We start from the raw sequence: 13,531 nt of genomic DNA on the forward strand, positions 1-13,531 counted from the left end.
AGCAGGGTATCAGCCTTGTTAGCCCTTCCTCTCAATCTTACCCATAAGCATTCAAACTTATCATCACAATCCTCGATTTCTATACAATCAAAACACTCCCTAACATACAGAGCCACCCCACCTCCTCTCCTTCCTTACCTATCCCTTCTGAAGAGCTTATAGCTGTCCATTGCAGCACTCCAGCTATGAGACTCGTCCCACCATGTTTCGGTCATGGCCACTAGGTCACAGCTGTTCTGTTGCACCACAACGGCCTCCAGCTCCTCTTGCTTGTTGCTCACACTGTGTGCATTAGTGTAGATGCACTTCAGCTGAACTGTCAAATCCACTCCTACCCTCAGCGTGCCACCCCTAGGTCTGTCTGTAAGGGGCCTGGCAATTCCCCCTTCGAACCTAGTTTAAAGCCCTCTTGATGAGCCCTGCCAGCTTATGAGCAAGAATCCTCACCCCCCTATGAGACAGCTGAACTCCATCTATTGCTAGCAGGCCTGGTGCCACTTAAGCCTTCCCATGATCCAAAAAACCACAGTTGCACCTCTGGCACCAGCCTCTGAGCCAGGTGTTGATCAGGTGTGTTTTCCTGATCCTTTCAGTTTTCATACCTGCCACTGAGGGGATTGAGGAGAACACTACCTGTGCTCCTGATCCTCCAATCAATCCGCTCCAGTGCCCTCAAGTCCCTTTTAATTGGGGACTCTTATTTGGGATTCTTTTTGATCTATCATTTAGATCCTTGATTAGTTACCAAAAGTGCACAGTCAGTACAGTGCTGCACAGTGGGCAGAAGTGGAAGTGCTAATCCCATCAATGTGGTTGTTAGGAGAGACTGAAGCTCTAAATCAGCTAAACTGTGTTAAGCATGAAGCAAGGTGTTGGGAGGCAGTTAAGTTGGGCTTTTTGTTGTTATTTAATGCTAACGCTACATTTTCAAGCCTATTGTGCCCTACCAGGCAAGAGACAGCCTCAAGGTGTTCAAAATATAAATTTAAGTAGATGAAAGAAAGGAAGAAGACACAAAAAAATATGTAAAAGGGTTTTTTATGTATGGCTTTCCATCTCCCTGGGGCAGGCAGAGGTTAATTTGTTCTCGTGCTATCTTGCAGCAACTTGGGGAGCTAAAAGAAGACTTTGGAGGCAAAGAGATGTCAGACAGGGTGAAAAAGATTCAAAAGACTGTGTCTGTAGATTAGCACAAGGTTCCCTCTTCACGCTTGGTTCCAACAGCCTGATCTGCCACACTGCCACCCCAGCTATAGTCTGGAGCCTACCAGTTTTCTAGGAGGAGGAGATGAGGAGATCTGATCCCACACAAGGATAGACTTGTTTGGGACACACAAACTCTCCCTGCTGGAACACAGCTGGGGAGCCTGAAAATCAACCACATTTCCGAATGCTGTAAAAACATTGTCCTTTATCTCACTGTAGGACAAATATACCAAGGGAAATGCCAACAACCTATGGCCACACTTGCATGGTACAGATGGATAAACTTAGCCTGACTTGTCCCTTAGGTGCTACCTGGGCTCTGGACATCTGAGTGAAAAATAAAAACACTAAAAAGATCCTTACCAGCAATTTGCATGAACTAGTTAATTATTCTTAAAGCAATGGGTTTCTTTTCTCAGTCTACCACACAGGAAGGCAGAAATCTTTTGTTTACAACTAGAGATGGAAGTGCCTGTGAAGACTTGGGAGTTCAGGGTCTAGTTCTGATATAAGTGTAAAAACAACAGGAAATCTCATCCGAACTGTCTTTATAGAGGTATTTTGTCACTTCTGTTGTGAGAGCTGGATAAAATCCTCAAGGTGATGACATTTGGCAGAGTATCCTAGAAATTCAACAATCAAAAAGTTACTGCTAGAAGTACGCCTGGATTCAAGAGATTCCTTTTCAGTATGGATCCCCTTTCTTTTATCCTTCCCCTCCAGCCTCTTCTTTCTACTGTTTTCTCCTCTTCCCCAGACCTGATCTGATTTCGGAGGCAGGGAAGTACATGCCAAAAAAATGTATGAAAAAAAAGAAAACCACTGAAGTGTGAGGCTTTGCATTAGCACCTTTTTCAGTTTCGAACTAGAAGTCCCTTTCTGTAGGCAAATAACCCAGCCACAGCCACAGAGGTGAAGAAAGTGGAAAACCCAATCAGATTTAGCAGTCCTGGCACAGATGGCAAATTCCTCTCCCAGAAGGTTGTAGTGATGGGCAAAGCTGGAACATCCTGTAGGGAGAGCATCCATTATCAACATAACATCTTTACTGTGAGATGCAGGATGTAAACCAAGAGATTCTTGCAGCAGAAACAGAACTGGGCTGAAACCGTTCATGTTATCAATAAGTACAGTGTATCAAATTTTTCTTCTCTGTTAAAGAGAAGAAGAGATACAGGGAAAGGACTCATAGCCCAGTTAAAAAAGTGCAGTTCTTTCTGATCCTGTGTTACAGAGTTGTCAGATGGGTGCCCCCTCTGAGTTTCTACCATGTTCCTGTTTAGGGAAGGGCAGTTTTGGTGAGTTAGGGAAAGTTTATTTTGGCTTTGCTTTAGTGAACTTAAATAAAAACAGCCAACAAAATTTTATCTCATTATCAAAACCACAGAGAAAAGATAAACCATTCAATCTACAGAAAGACTTACAATTGATTCAGGTTCTGGCTTCCAAATTTCACTGTCTGGGATTTTCTTCATAGCAAACAGTATCTGAAAATACATAACGTTCTCTAGTAAGTACCATTCATTCTTTGAAAAAGAGCTGGCTTCAATTTTTGTTTTAAAATGACATGATGAAGATAAATAACAATTGAGCACAAATCACTGCGTATTTAAATTAAAAAAAAACCCTCAGCCTTTGTACAACTCATTTCTGGGGAGGCCTGATATTTAATAAGACACTTCTCCTAGCAGAAAACAGAAACAGTAACAGAAAAAGCTCCCTGTGCTTAGTCAGTCCATGTGAGATATTGGAACTTGACTAGTCCCATGGGAACAGGCTAATATGAATATGGCTAAGAGTTAAGTATACAAGGAAAAGGCAGGCGTGCATAAACCAGTTACTGCACAGGCAACCTATATAGCCAGGAGTAGCTTGTTTTGCAAATTTTACCATGATGTAGGAAGAGGAACAGAATCCTGTGAGTGATAACAGACCACTGCTTTCAGACAGAGAAAAGCTAGACTAAAAAGAAAGCCTTTCACACTGGAAAAGCAGCCAAAGTATGAAAGATACCAGAGATCAGTAGGATAACAAAGATTATCCGAAATGATAGTCATGAAAGACAGTGAGATGAACTACTTCTACAGTAAAATAAAATGGAGGTGGTGATATTGTTTTTCCAATTCCAGGCACTTGTAGATTTAAGATTTGCTGTTGTTTACGATGGGCTTTTATTCTACACAAGATTCATAGACCCTGTCAACTTCTCACTACAGGAGAGTAAGAAATACCCTTGCATTAGATTTTAAACATATTTTCCTTTCACAAGTAAATGAGAAAAGGAAAACATCAAAATTTTTACCAGTCAGTCTCACTTGTCAGCTTCTCTGCTGAGGCCTCTAGAGGTTCTGCCATAACGTCCTTACATTGAAGGGGTCATGAAGCACTACCTCTGGAAATTTTCAGGAACCAGTTAGGTATAACCTTCACAAATAGGACAGTTTAGGGACAGCTGATCCTTGTCTTTTTAGGCAGGGGTGTGGACTAGATGAACTCTCCAGATCCCTTCCAGGCCAGTTTCTGTTCCACAACTGTAGTTTTTAGCCACAACTTTCCCTTCACCTCATAAAACACTTTTTTTGCTGCTCCATAAACTATAATATTCCTGAAAATACTTGAGCGATTGTCATTTTCTCATAAGCAAAATATTTAAGTCCTTGTTTAATGACTTTATACAAGGCTATCCCAATGGTATATCACTATGTCAATAGTACTGTTGGAAACAGTTGAGGAAGGGACTGGCTTGGTATGCAGAGCCCCAGAACTGAGCAGTTCCTTGTGAGGGCCATAACTCTCAGGAAGATCAGTAACAAAGTAGCTACTTGGGGGGAAAAAATGACTAGATGAGAATTTGGGATTTCTGTTAAAGAAGGAAGGACTTCATTCCTGGAAAATCTTCATCCTTTTTGAAGTTTATCCCCTTTGCAGGGATTTGCATCAAGATTTCAGAACACCTGAAGCTGTCAACACTCAGTTCCCATTTCACCTCCGACCAGAAGATCTTCCATTTTCCGTAGGCTATTTGACAGTGCCCCCTGTTTTCAGCTTACATCTTTACCTCTCTGGCTGCTCTTTCTCCAGCCTGTACAGCCCCCTCCATGTATCCGCTCCATTCGGTGGCTGTCTCTGTGCCAGCAAAATAGATCCTGCCAACTGGCTGCCGAATAATCCTGGAGGGGGACAAGCAATAAGTCACATCAGCCATATCAGGAAAGATAACTTAAATTCTTGTGTTAAATTTAGAATAAAAGTGTTTTAAATAACAGCAAGCACTTAAAGCTAGTAACTCCGGGTGAGCTGAGCTGGAGGGGGAGCCTGCATTGCATTTTGTTTCTTATAGTAAACACACCAGTGTTCGCATTTCCTACACATTTACACTGCTCACAGGTGTAAGGGACAATTAGTTTGAGATAAAACTTACTCTATCTCACAATTTTAGCCAGTGTCATAAATACCAATGCCAGGTATTACTGGCACAGTGTAGCATTCTGAAGTACATACCTATGATATCTGAAGTAAAAAGTAAATAAAAAAAAATAAAAAAGGATTTTATTTTTTTACTGTATTTTTTGCCAGAATTTGCAACAATTATCATTAAAATTACTTCAAACACTGAGGCCTCCATATGTTCTTCATTAAAACTGCTTTTTTACTCTAAGTTCTTGTTAAATTGTGAAAACTTATACTTCAAAAATAGGGCTATGCCACTACATTAAAAACTATGTATCTGAATCCAATCATCGATCTGACCAGTAAGCCTTTTTCTTTTTGGTAAATCTCATTTTCATGCAAAAATTTATCTTGGAGAGGACTGCATACAATGGCACACTGATTACTATATTAAGCCTTACCCGCTAAAAGGAAAGGAACAGTCCAAAGAAATCACTCATTACTGTCAATGCTGGTAATAATTAACTCTCTGCCAGTGTTTATAAAAATACCAGCTAAAGATGTGCCAGAAATGGTAACACTGATCTCAAATACCCAAAGCCAGTTTTGTAAACAGATTGTGAAAGCTTCCCAACTGCCTTCCAATAACCTACTTGGCTGTATTCACTAAATAACAAAAGTGAATAAAAATCCCTAACGATACTGTACTCATCCATCATAAAGCCCAACTGAGACAAGTGGAAGTTTATAATATCTGTTTAAAACATTCCCCAGTGATCTTAAAGGTATAAAGCGAACAGTGACAGAGGATTTATGAGCCTTTCTGAGGATATTTATTAACTTGGTCTTATCTTACTACTCTGAAGCCCTCTATAAATAGAAACTGTACCTTCCATACTGAGTCATTATGCCTGGTGGGAAGTAGGCTGTGTAGCAGCCCCCAGAATACTGCTCTTCACACCAGTTCTTCTCTTCGTAATGTACTGGCTGTAAAACAGAGATTAATTTACTGGAGGAAAGGACAAAGTCTCGAGGAAGCTAATAAAAGAACTGAGGAGACAGCAGAGAAGAATAGCTTATGATTTGTTGCATGTCAGTGTCTGACAAGATGAGCACATTTAACAAGTCTCTTAATGCAACATGAATCTGACACAATAAGCCTTAATTTTAGACACTGCTAGCTATCTTAAAAAAAACAAAACTAGCTAATCTGGCCACTGAAAAATATAACCCTCTTAATCTGTCAGTGTAAATTTATGCTTTGAGACATGTAAAGCAAAATTAACCTCTGGTGTACACAGGTATAATAATAATATGCACATTGGATACAGATATACACTGTTAAAAAATGTGAAGTGTAGCATTTCCATGATTCTGCATACAATATCTCGAGATTGGTGTCTACAATATTTAACTTGCGTAAAAGTACCCTTGAAGGATAAATGGCGTTGATCACATAAACTAAGCATGAGGTCACACAAATCCTATCCGTTATTTACCATTACAGGGAAGAGAAGGCAAGGGAAACACAAAAAACAACCCACATGCAGCAACGGATCTTAGCAATTAGTAACAGATGAAACACTACGCTCAACACAGACTGAGAAAGACAGGCAAGCCTGTCACTTCTGAAAACAGGTGAGATGTATGGTGGTAGGCATTGTGAATGCCACCCATGAAGCTGGACAAGAACATATCTGCCTTTTAACTGTTTCATAAGCTCATTCTTATCCTCCCTGACAAACACAACCCAAGACTTGCCATGACCTTCTCTCCACTCCTCTACAGAGGTCAGCAAGTGCTCCCATAGCAAGTGCCTTTCCCAAAAAGCTACGAGGGGCTGTACCAGAGCACTGCTGCATGCCGGTTTCATTCTGCCCTTCTCCAGGTCAGACAAGTCTGACAAGAGACACCATGGTTTAGATTTTGTACTTACATGTAAAGCTTCCTCTAATCCGAGAACCTTTGCATAGAGCTCACACAGCCTCGTCTTCCTACAAGAGCAAAGCAACAGAAGACTTGCATGTGAGGAAAAAGAAAACAAACCACCTCTAATATGTCCTAGTTTCAAGAGAACAAGTATTAATATCTGCTTGAACTTGAGGTTCCAGCTTTTTGAGATCCATCCTAATTGATCAGCCTCTGGATCACTAGAAATAACTCACTCAAACCTGTGCTGCGTAAGTGCTGGTTTTACCAGCAGTTATGCAAGCTGTTCCCTTAAGATACCTCTCGCAGCCCAAATCCATACATTATCCAAAGGTTCTCAGGAAAAGAAAGTAGCAAGGCATTGCACTTTTTTATCTTGGCACATAGTCTAACTTATGGCTTGTTCCTACAAACATGCAGGTATTGATAGCCTGAGGCTCTCAGGGAATAAGTACTTTATTTCTGTATCTATAAAATTTCCTCCTGTTTCAGTTTATGAGCCCATAAATCCATGAATATACATAATTCTGTAGCAAACCCCAAGCACAATTAAATTTGTTCCTACAAGCTTTTGGGTCTTACTGTTTACTGTTAGCCTGCACCAATTCCCAAATACAAGATCAAGATGAAATACTAGTTAACAACTATGAAAAACAAACACGCAAACACTTCTGGAAGCAAATCCTGTGCTCCACAGAAGGCCATGCTGGGCACAGAAATACAGCAGTCCCAGCTCTGTAACTGTACAGGCTACACTTGCAGCTATATAAGCATATGAGGAAACCAATCTATACTGCTGTATGAAGCAACCCAGCTATACAGGAGCCCAGCTACACCCATGAGCAGCTGAATTCAAAGAATACTATAGAAAGGGGATGAGGAGAAAACAAAACAAAACAAAACAAAACAAGGAAGACCTGAAGGGCCTTGAAGAAGGTGTCCTGTGCAGGTTGGGGCTTGAGGAGGAAAGTGCAAGCTGCTACAGCTCAGGAAGAGCTGTGGCCCTGGGCTGATTTTGCTGCTGGCAGGTGTCAAGCCCAGCAGCAGCAGAGGGGAAAGAAGTAGCCCATTGCTTGCACCCCAGGACAGAGAACAGGGGTGAGCCTGCTCCAGAAGCAGAAATGCAGGGTGACACAGTGACTGACCAGGAGGTCTCGGAGAGCTGCAGGACCTATATATGAACATCCCTCCGCAGTCAGGGGGTGACATGAATCCAGCAACAGCCATAACAAAAGGGATCATTTTCTTCGTCTCTCCCTAAGTGTGATGACCACCGTACCCTGCAGACCACCAGCACCTACCCAGTTGCCAAAGAGAACAAAGCCATTTTAACAGCATGTTCCATCAAAGCCTCTGCTGAGGTCTGCCCACCACCCCTCACAAATGCCCACCAGCTCCTGCTTTCAGGGTAGGTCAGTAACACCACAGGGCTTCACAGGAAAGCAAGTTATCACCTTGGGACCCATCTGCTTGTGCTCCTCCCAGCACCATGACAGGCATGAGAAGAACCCCTCTAGATCTGCCTGTGCCTTGCTCTATTTCCACACATGACTTGCAGACCCTCCAGGGAGCCTGAAAATGGCATACCAGAGGCTGGTAGGGATTCTCATGTACTGCTGACCGCAGGGCTCCAAGAAGGTGCAAGTTCACTGCTATTTGCTAACTATGTTGCAAACACACGTAGAGTTAAAGATAGCCATGCGAAAGAAATTATTAAGCTTCAGGTCAAGGGCATCTTCAGACTCTTAAGAAATTTTGACCTTGGAAGGAATTATTCATCAATAACAAGGTATTACTTGACAGAAGAAAAAAAAAACCCCACAGAAAAGCAGTTTGTAACAGATTCTATGATTGAATTGTACCAACAGCAATCTATCACTGAGGACATTCCCCTTAATAAGAGCAATCCTTGCAGATTTGCTGATCTCTCTGCAACATCTGCACTTTTAGTCCTAGAACAGTTTAAATAAATACTTATTTATGGATTTATGGTTAAGGTTACCATGGAAGACATGGAATATGCAGTGAGTAAAATCCTTATTTCTTGGCTTTTGACTCAGCTGTCAAATCGTCACCAGCACTAAGAGGAATGTTATGCCTGGAGCTACCTAGGTAGTGTCCTGTTGAGAATTACACTGCCCAGCGTGGAAGAAGTGCACATGGAGACACTCATCTCTTTTCCTTGGTCTCTTATTCCACGGCAATGTGTGACACCACCACCTCCGTTGCACAGCTGTGAAAGGTAGGGCACAACTAACCACTGTAATTACTCATTGGCACCTGGCCTGAGAAGACCAGCTGGAAGGCAGCAGTGAATTTTACTCCCTTCAGTCTGGCTTAGGCTACAAGATTGTTTCCATCCCCTCCCACAACCACTGTTCCCAGCCATGATTTAGGATAGCTGTCATGAACTCCACATCCTACTCTTCATATCCCAGGATTACTGAAAACCTTACTCCGTCATCAACATGATAAAGGGAGAGCCCAGCTTGCATGGATAGGTGAGCACAGCACTTCAGCAAGATGTATCCTCTCTAGCGTGCCACAAGAAGGCTCTCCTCACAAAAGATCCCTCCTTGCAAACACCATAGCACCCATCTAAACCACACAAACTGGTTGCACCCTGAGTTTACACTGGGAGAAGGTCTGGGTTCACACTTTGCCTTCTTCTAGACTCCAATCTCCCCTGGAAGGAGACTTGTGCTCCTGAGCAGGAGAGGAGCTGTAGTGCTGCCCAGCAGGTTCCTGCCTTGGCTGGCTGTGGCCAGGACTGCAGGAGCCAGAGAGGTACCCCTGCACCAGGGTACATACCAACCCATAACCATTCATTACCAAAGCAAAGTACTTCTTAGTCTAAGGTTTATTTCTCAAAAGACAAGAGTAAAAAATTATTTTGTTTAAAACTTGGCCATAGGCAGCAGCAGAGTCAGGAAATTGTGCTAACGCTTTTAACACCCAGGGGGAAGGAACCTTTCCTTTGTGGTGCCTTGCAAACAGCCAGGACAGCCCTTCATTTCACAGAAAGACAAGGTGTTCTCAAATACTACAAATGCTCATTGTATCTAGTATATTAACACACAGTGTAAGACACCATTTGGTGCTTATGATGGCTTAAAATGCTGGGCACACTGGATTTCAGAATACCTACACTACTTTTATTGTCAGTCACCTGCCGGGGGTCTATCTCAAAGCCTGAGTGCTGAGGAAAAGGCTTAACTGTCCATTCCTAGCAAAATTAAAAGTTCTCTGTGGTACTAGGCTGTCATTTGAAAAGACTGGGATATTAACAGCCTCATTTAGACCCATCAGCCACAGACTTCTAGACTACCTGCAAAGCTAATCTAAGATGACTACATATTCTCTAGTACTAGCTAGTACTGTAAAAATGTTTACTTGGACACAGCATTCCTTGTGGCATGCTTTAAAAACAAATGTATTTTCTCCACATCAAAATAAGGCTCTCCTCATATCCACACTCTCTACATGTAGCTTTAATTTGATCAGATACTATGAATCAGTGTGATGGAAAAAACTCATTACTTCGTAAATTCTATTTTAGTAATAAACCAAACAGCAGTACTGTATGCAGAGATTTGTTTCAAGAAGACAGTAAAAAAGACCTTCAACTGTGCCTGAAGGACATTTTTTTTTCCCAGTAATTGAGGGTGGAGAGCTGGAGGCAGCTTTTTGACCCCTCATGATGCTGAGGTCTCATTCATGGCAGCTACAGCAGCCTCAAGGTTGCGCTAAGTTATAGACACTGAAAGGACCCTCCAGGATGATCAGGAAAAAAAAAATCAAGCACAATGGGCCAAATCTGTCCCTTCTGACAAGCTTTCAAAGAGCTCAGTGCACTTTCAGGAAGGCAGAGAGGTAGCGGGGACTGGGGGGGAGGGGGCAGCGGGGTGAGGCTGGCCCTGGACCCTTTCCAGCGAGGACAGCAGAACATCTACACTCCTTTCATATTCAGCAGCTTAGAGTAGCTCTTTTGCTAGAGTCACATAAGCAGAGCAGCCCTTCTGGAAAATGAGAACCTGGACAAAAGAGCTTCCAAAGGGCAGGGGCTTGCTACCACATCTGCTGCCAGCTTGTGGGAATTCTGTAGGGCCTTGCTCCAAAACCAAGATATCTCTGTCCTTAAAGTGACATGTCTGCCTACTGTCACAACATTGCAGACAACTTCCTTCAAATTGGGGCATTTTTTTTAATGTTCTGGTCATTTACAACAAAATGTTGACTCAGATTCCATGCAGATCTCCAGTGTTTGTACTTACCTTTCTTCTCTTGTGAGACCTGTCAGTCTTCTACACTTCCGAGCAAGAATGAAGCTGTAAGAAGACCACAAACAATTTACTTCCAGTATGTTAGTATATTTCCTGCATTATTTAAAAAACCAATATCTTATGATGAGATGCTGTGATTCATAGTAGTAGGTTTTGGGTCTCTATCCAAAATACTCCTTTCACCTCTCTGCATAATGTTACATGCTCTGCCTGCTGCTTGCAGGACTCACTGTGGAAGGAGCCACTCTGAGATTCAGGTTAGAATATTTGTATAAGCTGTTTCCCAATGACCTTAATTTTATACAGCAGTGGGTGCAGGCATATAGCAACAAGAGGTGAAGCCTGGGATTCAACTGGAAATTGTTTAATAAACTTTCTAAGACTGATCATACTATCTGTCTGTTTAAAAAAGAACAGAACAAAATATAAATCAAAATTTGTTTTCTAGAATTAAAGAACTGGAAGATTTGGGGGAGGCAAAATACTTGGAGAAAACTTTACATTTGTGCAATCACCCCGTTTTCTTCTCCTTCCTCTCCTCTTCTCCAATTTTGCACTTTGCCACACAAAAAGGCAAAAGATGACAGTGAGAAAAAGAAGAAAAACAGAGTTTCATTTTTAAAATTAGCAATTAAATTATAGAAATAACTTATTTTTTGAAAGAAAAAAAATCACAGAACATATTCACCACACACTGAGAAACTCAATCCTTTAACTATTTTAAAGTATTTCCCTTCAAAAGTAGCAGGTTTTCTGTTTCAATTGTTGCCTCTAAGACAAAATAAAAAGGCATTAACTAGACACTTTCCTTGCCTCTTACCCTATTATGGCAGGAAAGGTGCCATCAGCCTTAGTGTCGTCAAGTGTTAAACCAATTGCAGCATCCTCATCTTCAATGATCATGGTACCACAATACCCTGTTAAGCACAAGGTGGAAAAGAAGTCAGGATCCATGTATCCAAACACAGGAACGAGCTTCCAAGAAGTTGTGAAATACTCAGAACTGGACTGGAAAAAGCCCTAAACAACCTAATCTAAATTCACCCTGCTTTGAGCAAGGCATGGGAACACATGACATCCAGAGGTCCCTCCCAATCTCTATCATTCTCTGATTCTATGATTTTAACACAGGGAGATATGAAAATGAAGGAAGGGAGAGCAAAAAAACCAAGTGGCATGACTCCCATCAAGTGACAAAGAATAGCACACAGCTCCCTTGCTGATCTCCAAGGCAGTGTAGTGTAGTGTTGCCTTGAGTCAGAGAAGTGCTAGATCCTCTCTAGAAGAGAAAGTTTAGATCTGAGATGTGCTGACAATTAACAATCCTTTTCAAGCATCTTTAGAACACAAAGTCAATAAAGGAATCTCCTACTTTTGAATTCATGATAGAAAAATAAATTATTCTGCAACCCAGTTAGCAAGGTAGTTATTAATTGCACTGAAACAGGTTGCTCTCAGTGAAGATGTTCAAGTGTCTCTACCACAGCTGTTTCCATATAAGGAAACAATTTCCATTTATGTCAGACATACAAGGAGATACTAATATATTGTTTTGAACAAAAGACAATGGTTCTTAAAAGAAGAACAATGGTGTTAGCAAAGCACAGTATGGGTTCTATCAGGAAATGGGAGTCATCTCTTGACAATCCATCCCAGAACAAATGGCCAGAATATGCCAGGATCCAGAACTCTTAAACCATTCACAATGATGAAGGGTGGATGACATGTGTAGACAAACACAGATGTAGACTTCTTACAACCAGTGATGAGAAATGGGTGCTATTACATTGTAGTTTGTCTTGTATTTCGTAAGTTCTAAATGAGAGCTGAGGAATCATGACAGAAGTATTCAGCATGCAAAGGGAGTCCAGGATGTCTAGCCCAGCTGGGGATGTCTATGCAAAGACACCTTCAATTAATCCTGCCCAGTGCATTGAGAAGGCAGAACTTTTGCAGGCTGATAATGGATGGGATAAAACCTCTTTCCATCTGACATCACTTGTACCTTTACATTACTGTACAAGAGGGAGAGACTCATCTCATACCCAGGTGCCACTGAAGGAAAAGGAGAGGACAACAAAGAACAACCAAGGCAATAAGCAAAAGGCATGAATTCTCTCCTCATGCCTACCTCCTTCTTTTTATTCCCCATCCACCCTCTTTTCCCAACTGATCCCTCAAGCATCTAAAACAGGAGAAGGCAAAAATGGCATAGAAGTGTATGAGGTCTCCTCCTAAGGTCCAGCATCCCCTAAACACAAAGTCTACTCTGTTACCATGTAGCCTCTTCCCTCTCTCTGTCACTATTCCTTTGAATTAAAACGCAATACCCTTCTTCCTCCAGAAAGTTTCCTTGTAGTACACAATGCACTTGATGACTGAGCCCATGGGGATTCGGTTGATGAGCTGGTTTCTCATTGGGGGCAAAGGTGGGTTGAAATGAATCTTCAAAATAAGAGCTGGGGGAATGGCACTGATCACATATTTGCTCTGAAAAAGAAATTATACATAAGCCAAATACATTCTCCACCACTTCATCCTAAGTATATTGCTCTAATGATCTTGGCAGACATCTGGGGAGGCTGCAGGGTGTATCTTCTGAAGCAATTTTGGCATTTAGCATAAGAATTGCAAAATTGAACCCTCACAAAATCCTGCTTGTTAAACATCAATCAAGCATTATATAAACAGCCATCTGTCCAAATGATGGGCAGCTGCTCTTT

At 41.7% G+C, this 13,531-nt stretch overlaps 1 protein-coding gene across 1 annotated transcript in view; it reads right to left on the minus strand.

Moving 5' to 3' along the window:
* Positions 1–2,060: 2,060 nt before the first annotated feature.
* The window catches only part of LOC104461587 (amine oxidase [flavin-containing]-like), a 17,555-nt gene continuing 6,084 nt past the window's right edge, over positions 2,061–13,531 (minus strand). Inside the window, exons 5-12 of the mRNA XM_010073224.1 lie at positions 13,139–13,298; positions 11,629–11,725; positions 10,800–10,853; positions 6,533–6,590; positions 5,486–5,583; positions 4,265–4,376; positions 2,631–2,693; positions 2,061–2,216 (exon numbers count right to left, since the gene is read on the minus strand). Coding sequence (XP_010071526.1) covers positions 2,061–2,216; positions 2,631–2,693; positions 4,265–4,376; positions 5,486–5,583; positions 6,533–6,590; positions 10,800–10,853; positions 11,629–11,725; positions 13,139–13,298 — 798 coding nt within the window. The remainder of the gene's footprint in view (positions 2,217–2,630; positions 2,694–4,264; positions 4,377–5,485; positions 5,584–6,532; positions 6,591–10,799; positions 10,854–11,628; positions 11,726–13,138; positions 13,299–13,531) is intronic.

Source organism: Pterocles gutturalis, unplaced genomic scaffold (genome assembly GCF_000699245.1).
Source record: "Pterocles gutturalis isolate BGI_N339 unplaced genomic scaffold, ASM69924v1 scaffold7202, whole genome shotgun sequence".
In the NCBI taxonomy this organism is placed as follows: domain Eukaryota; kingdom Metazoa; phylum Chordata; class Aves; order Pterocliformes; family Pteroclidae; genus Pterocles; species Pterocles gutturalis.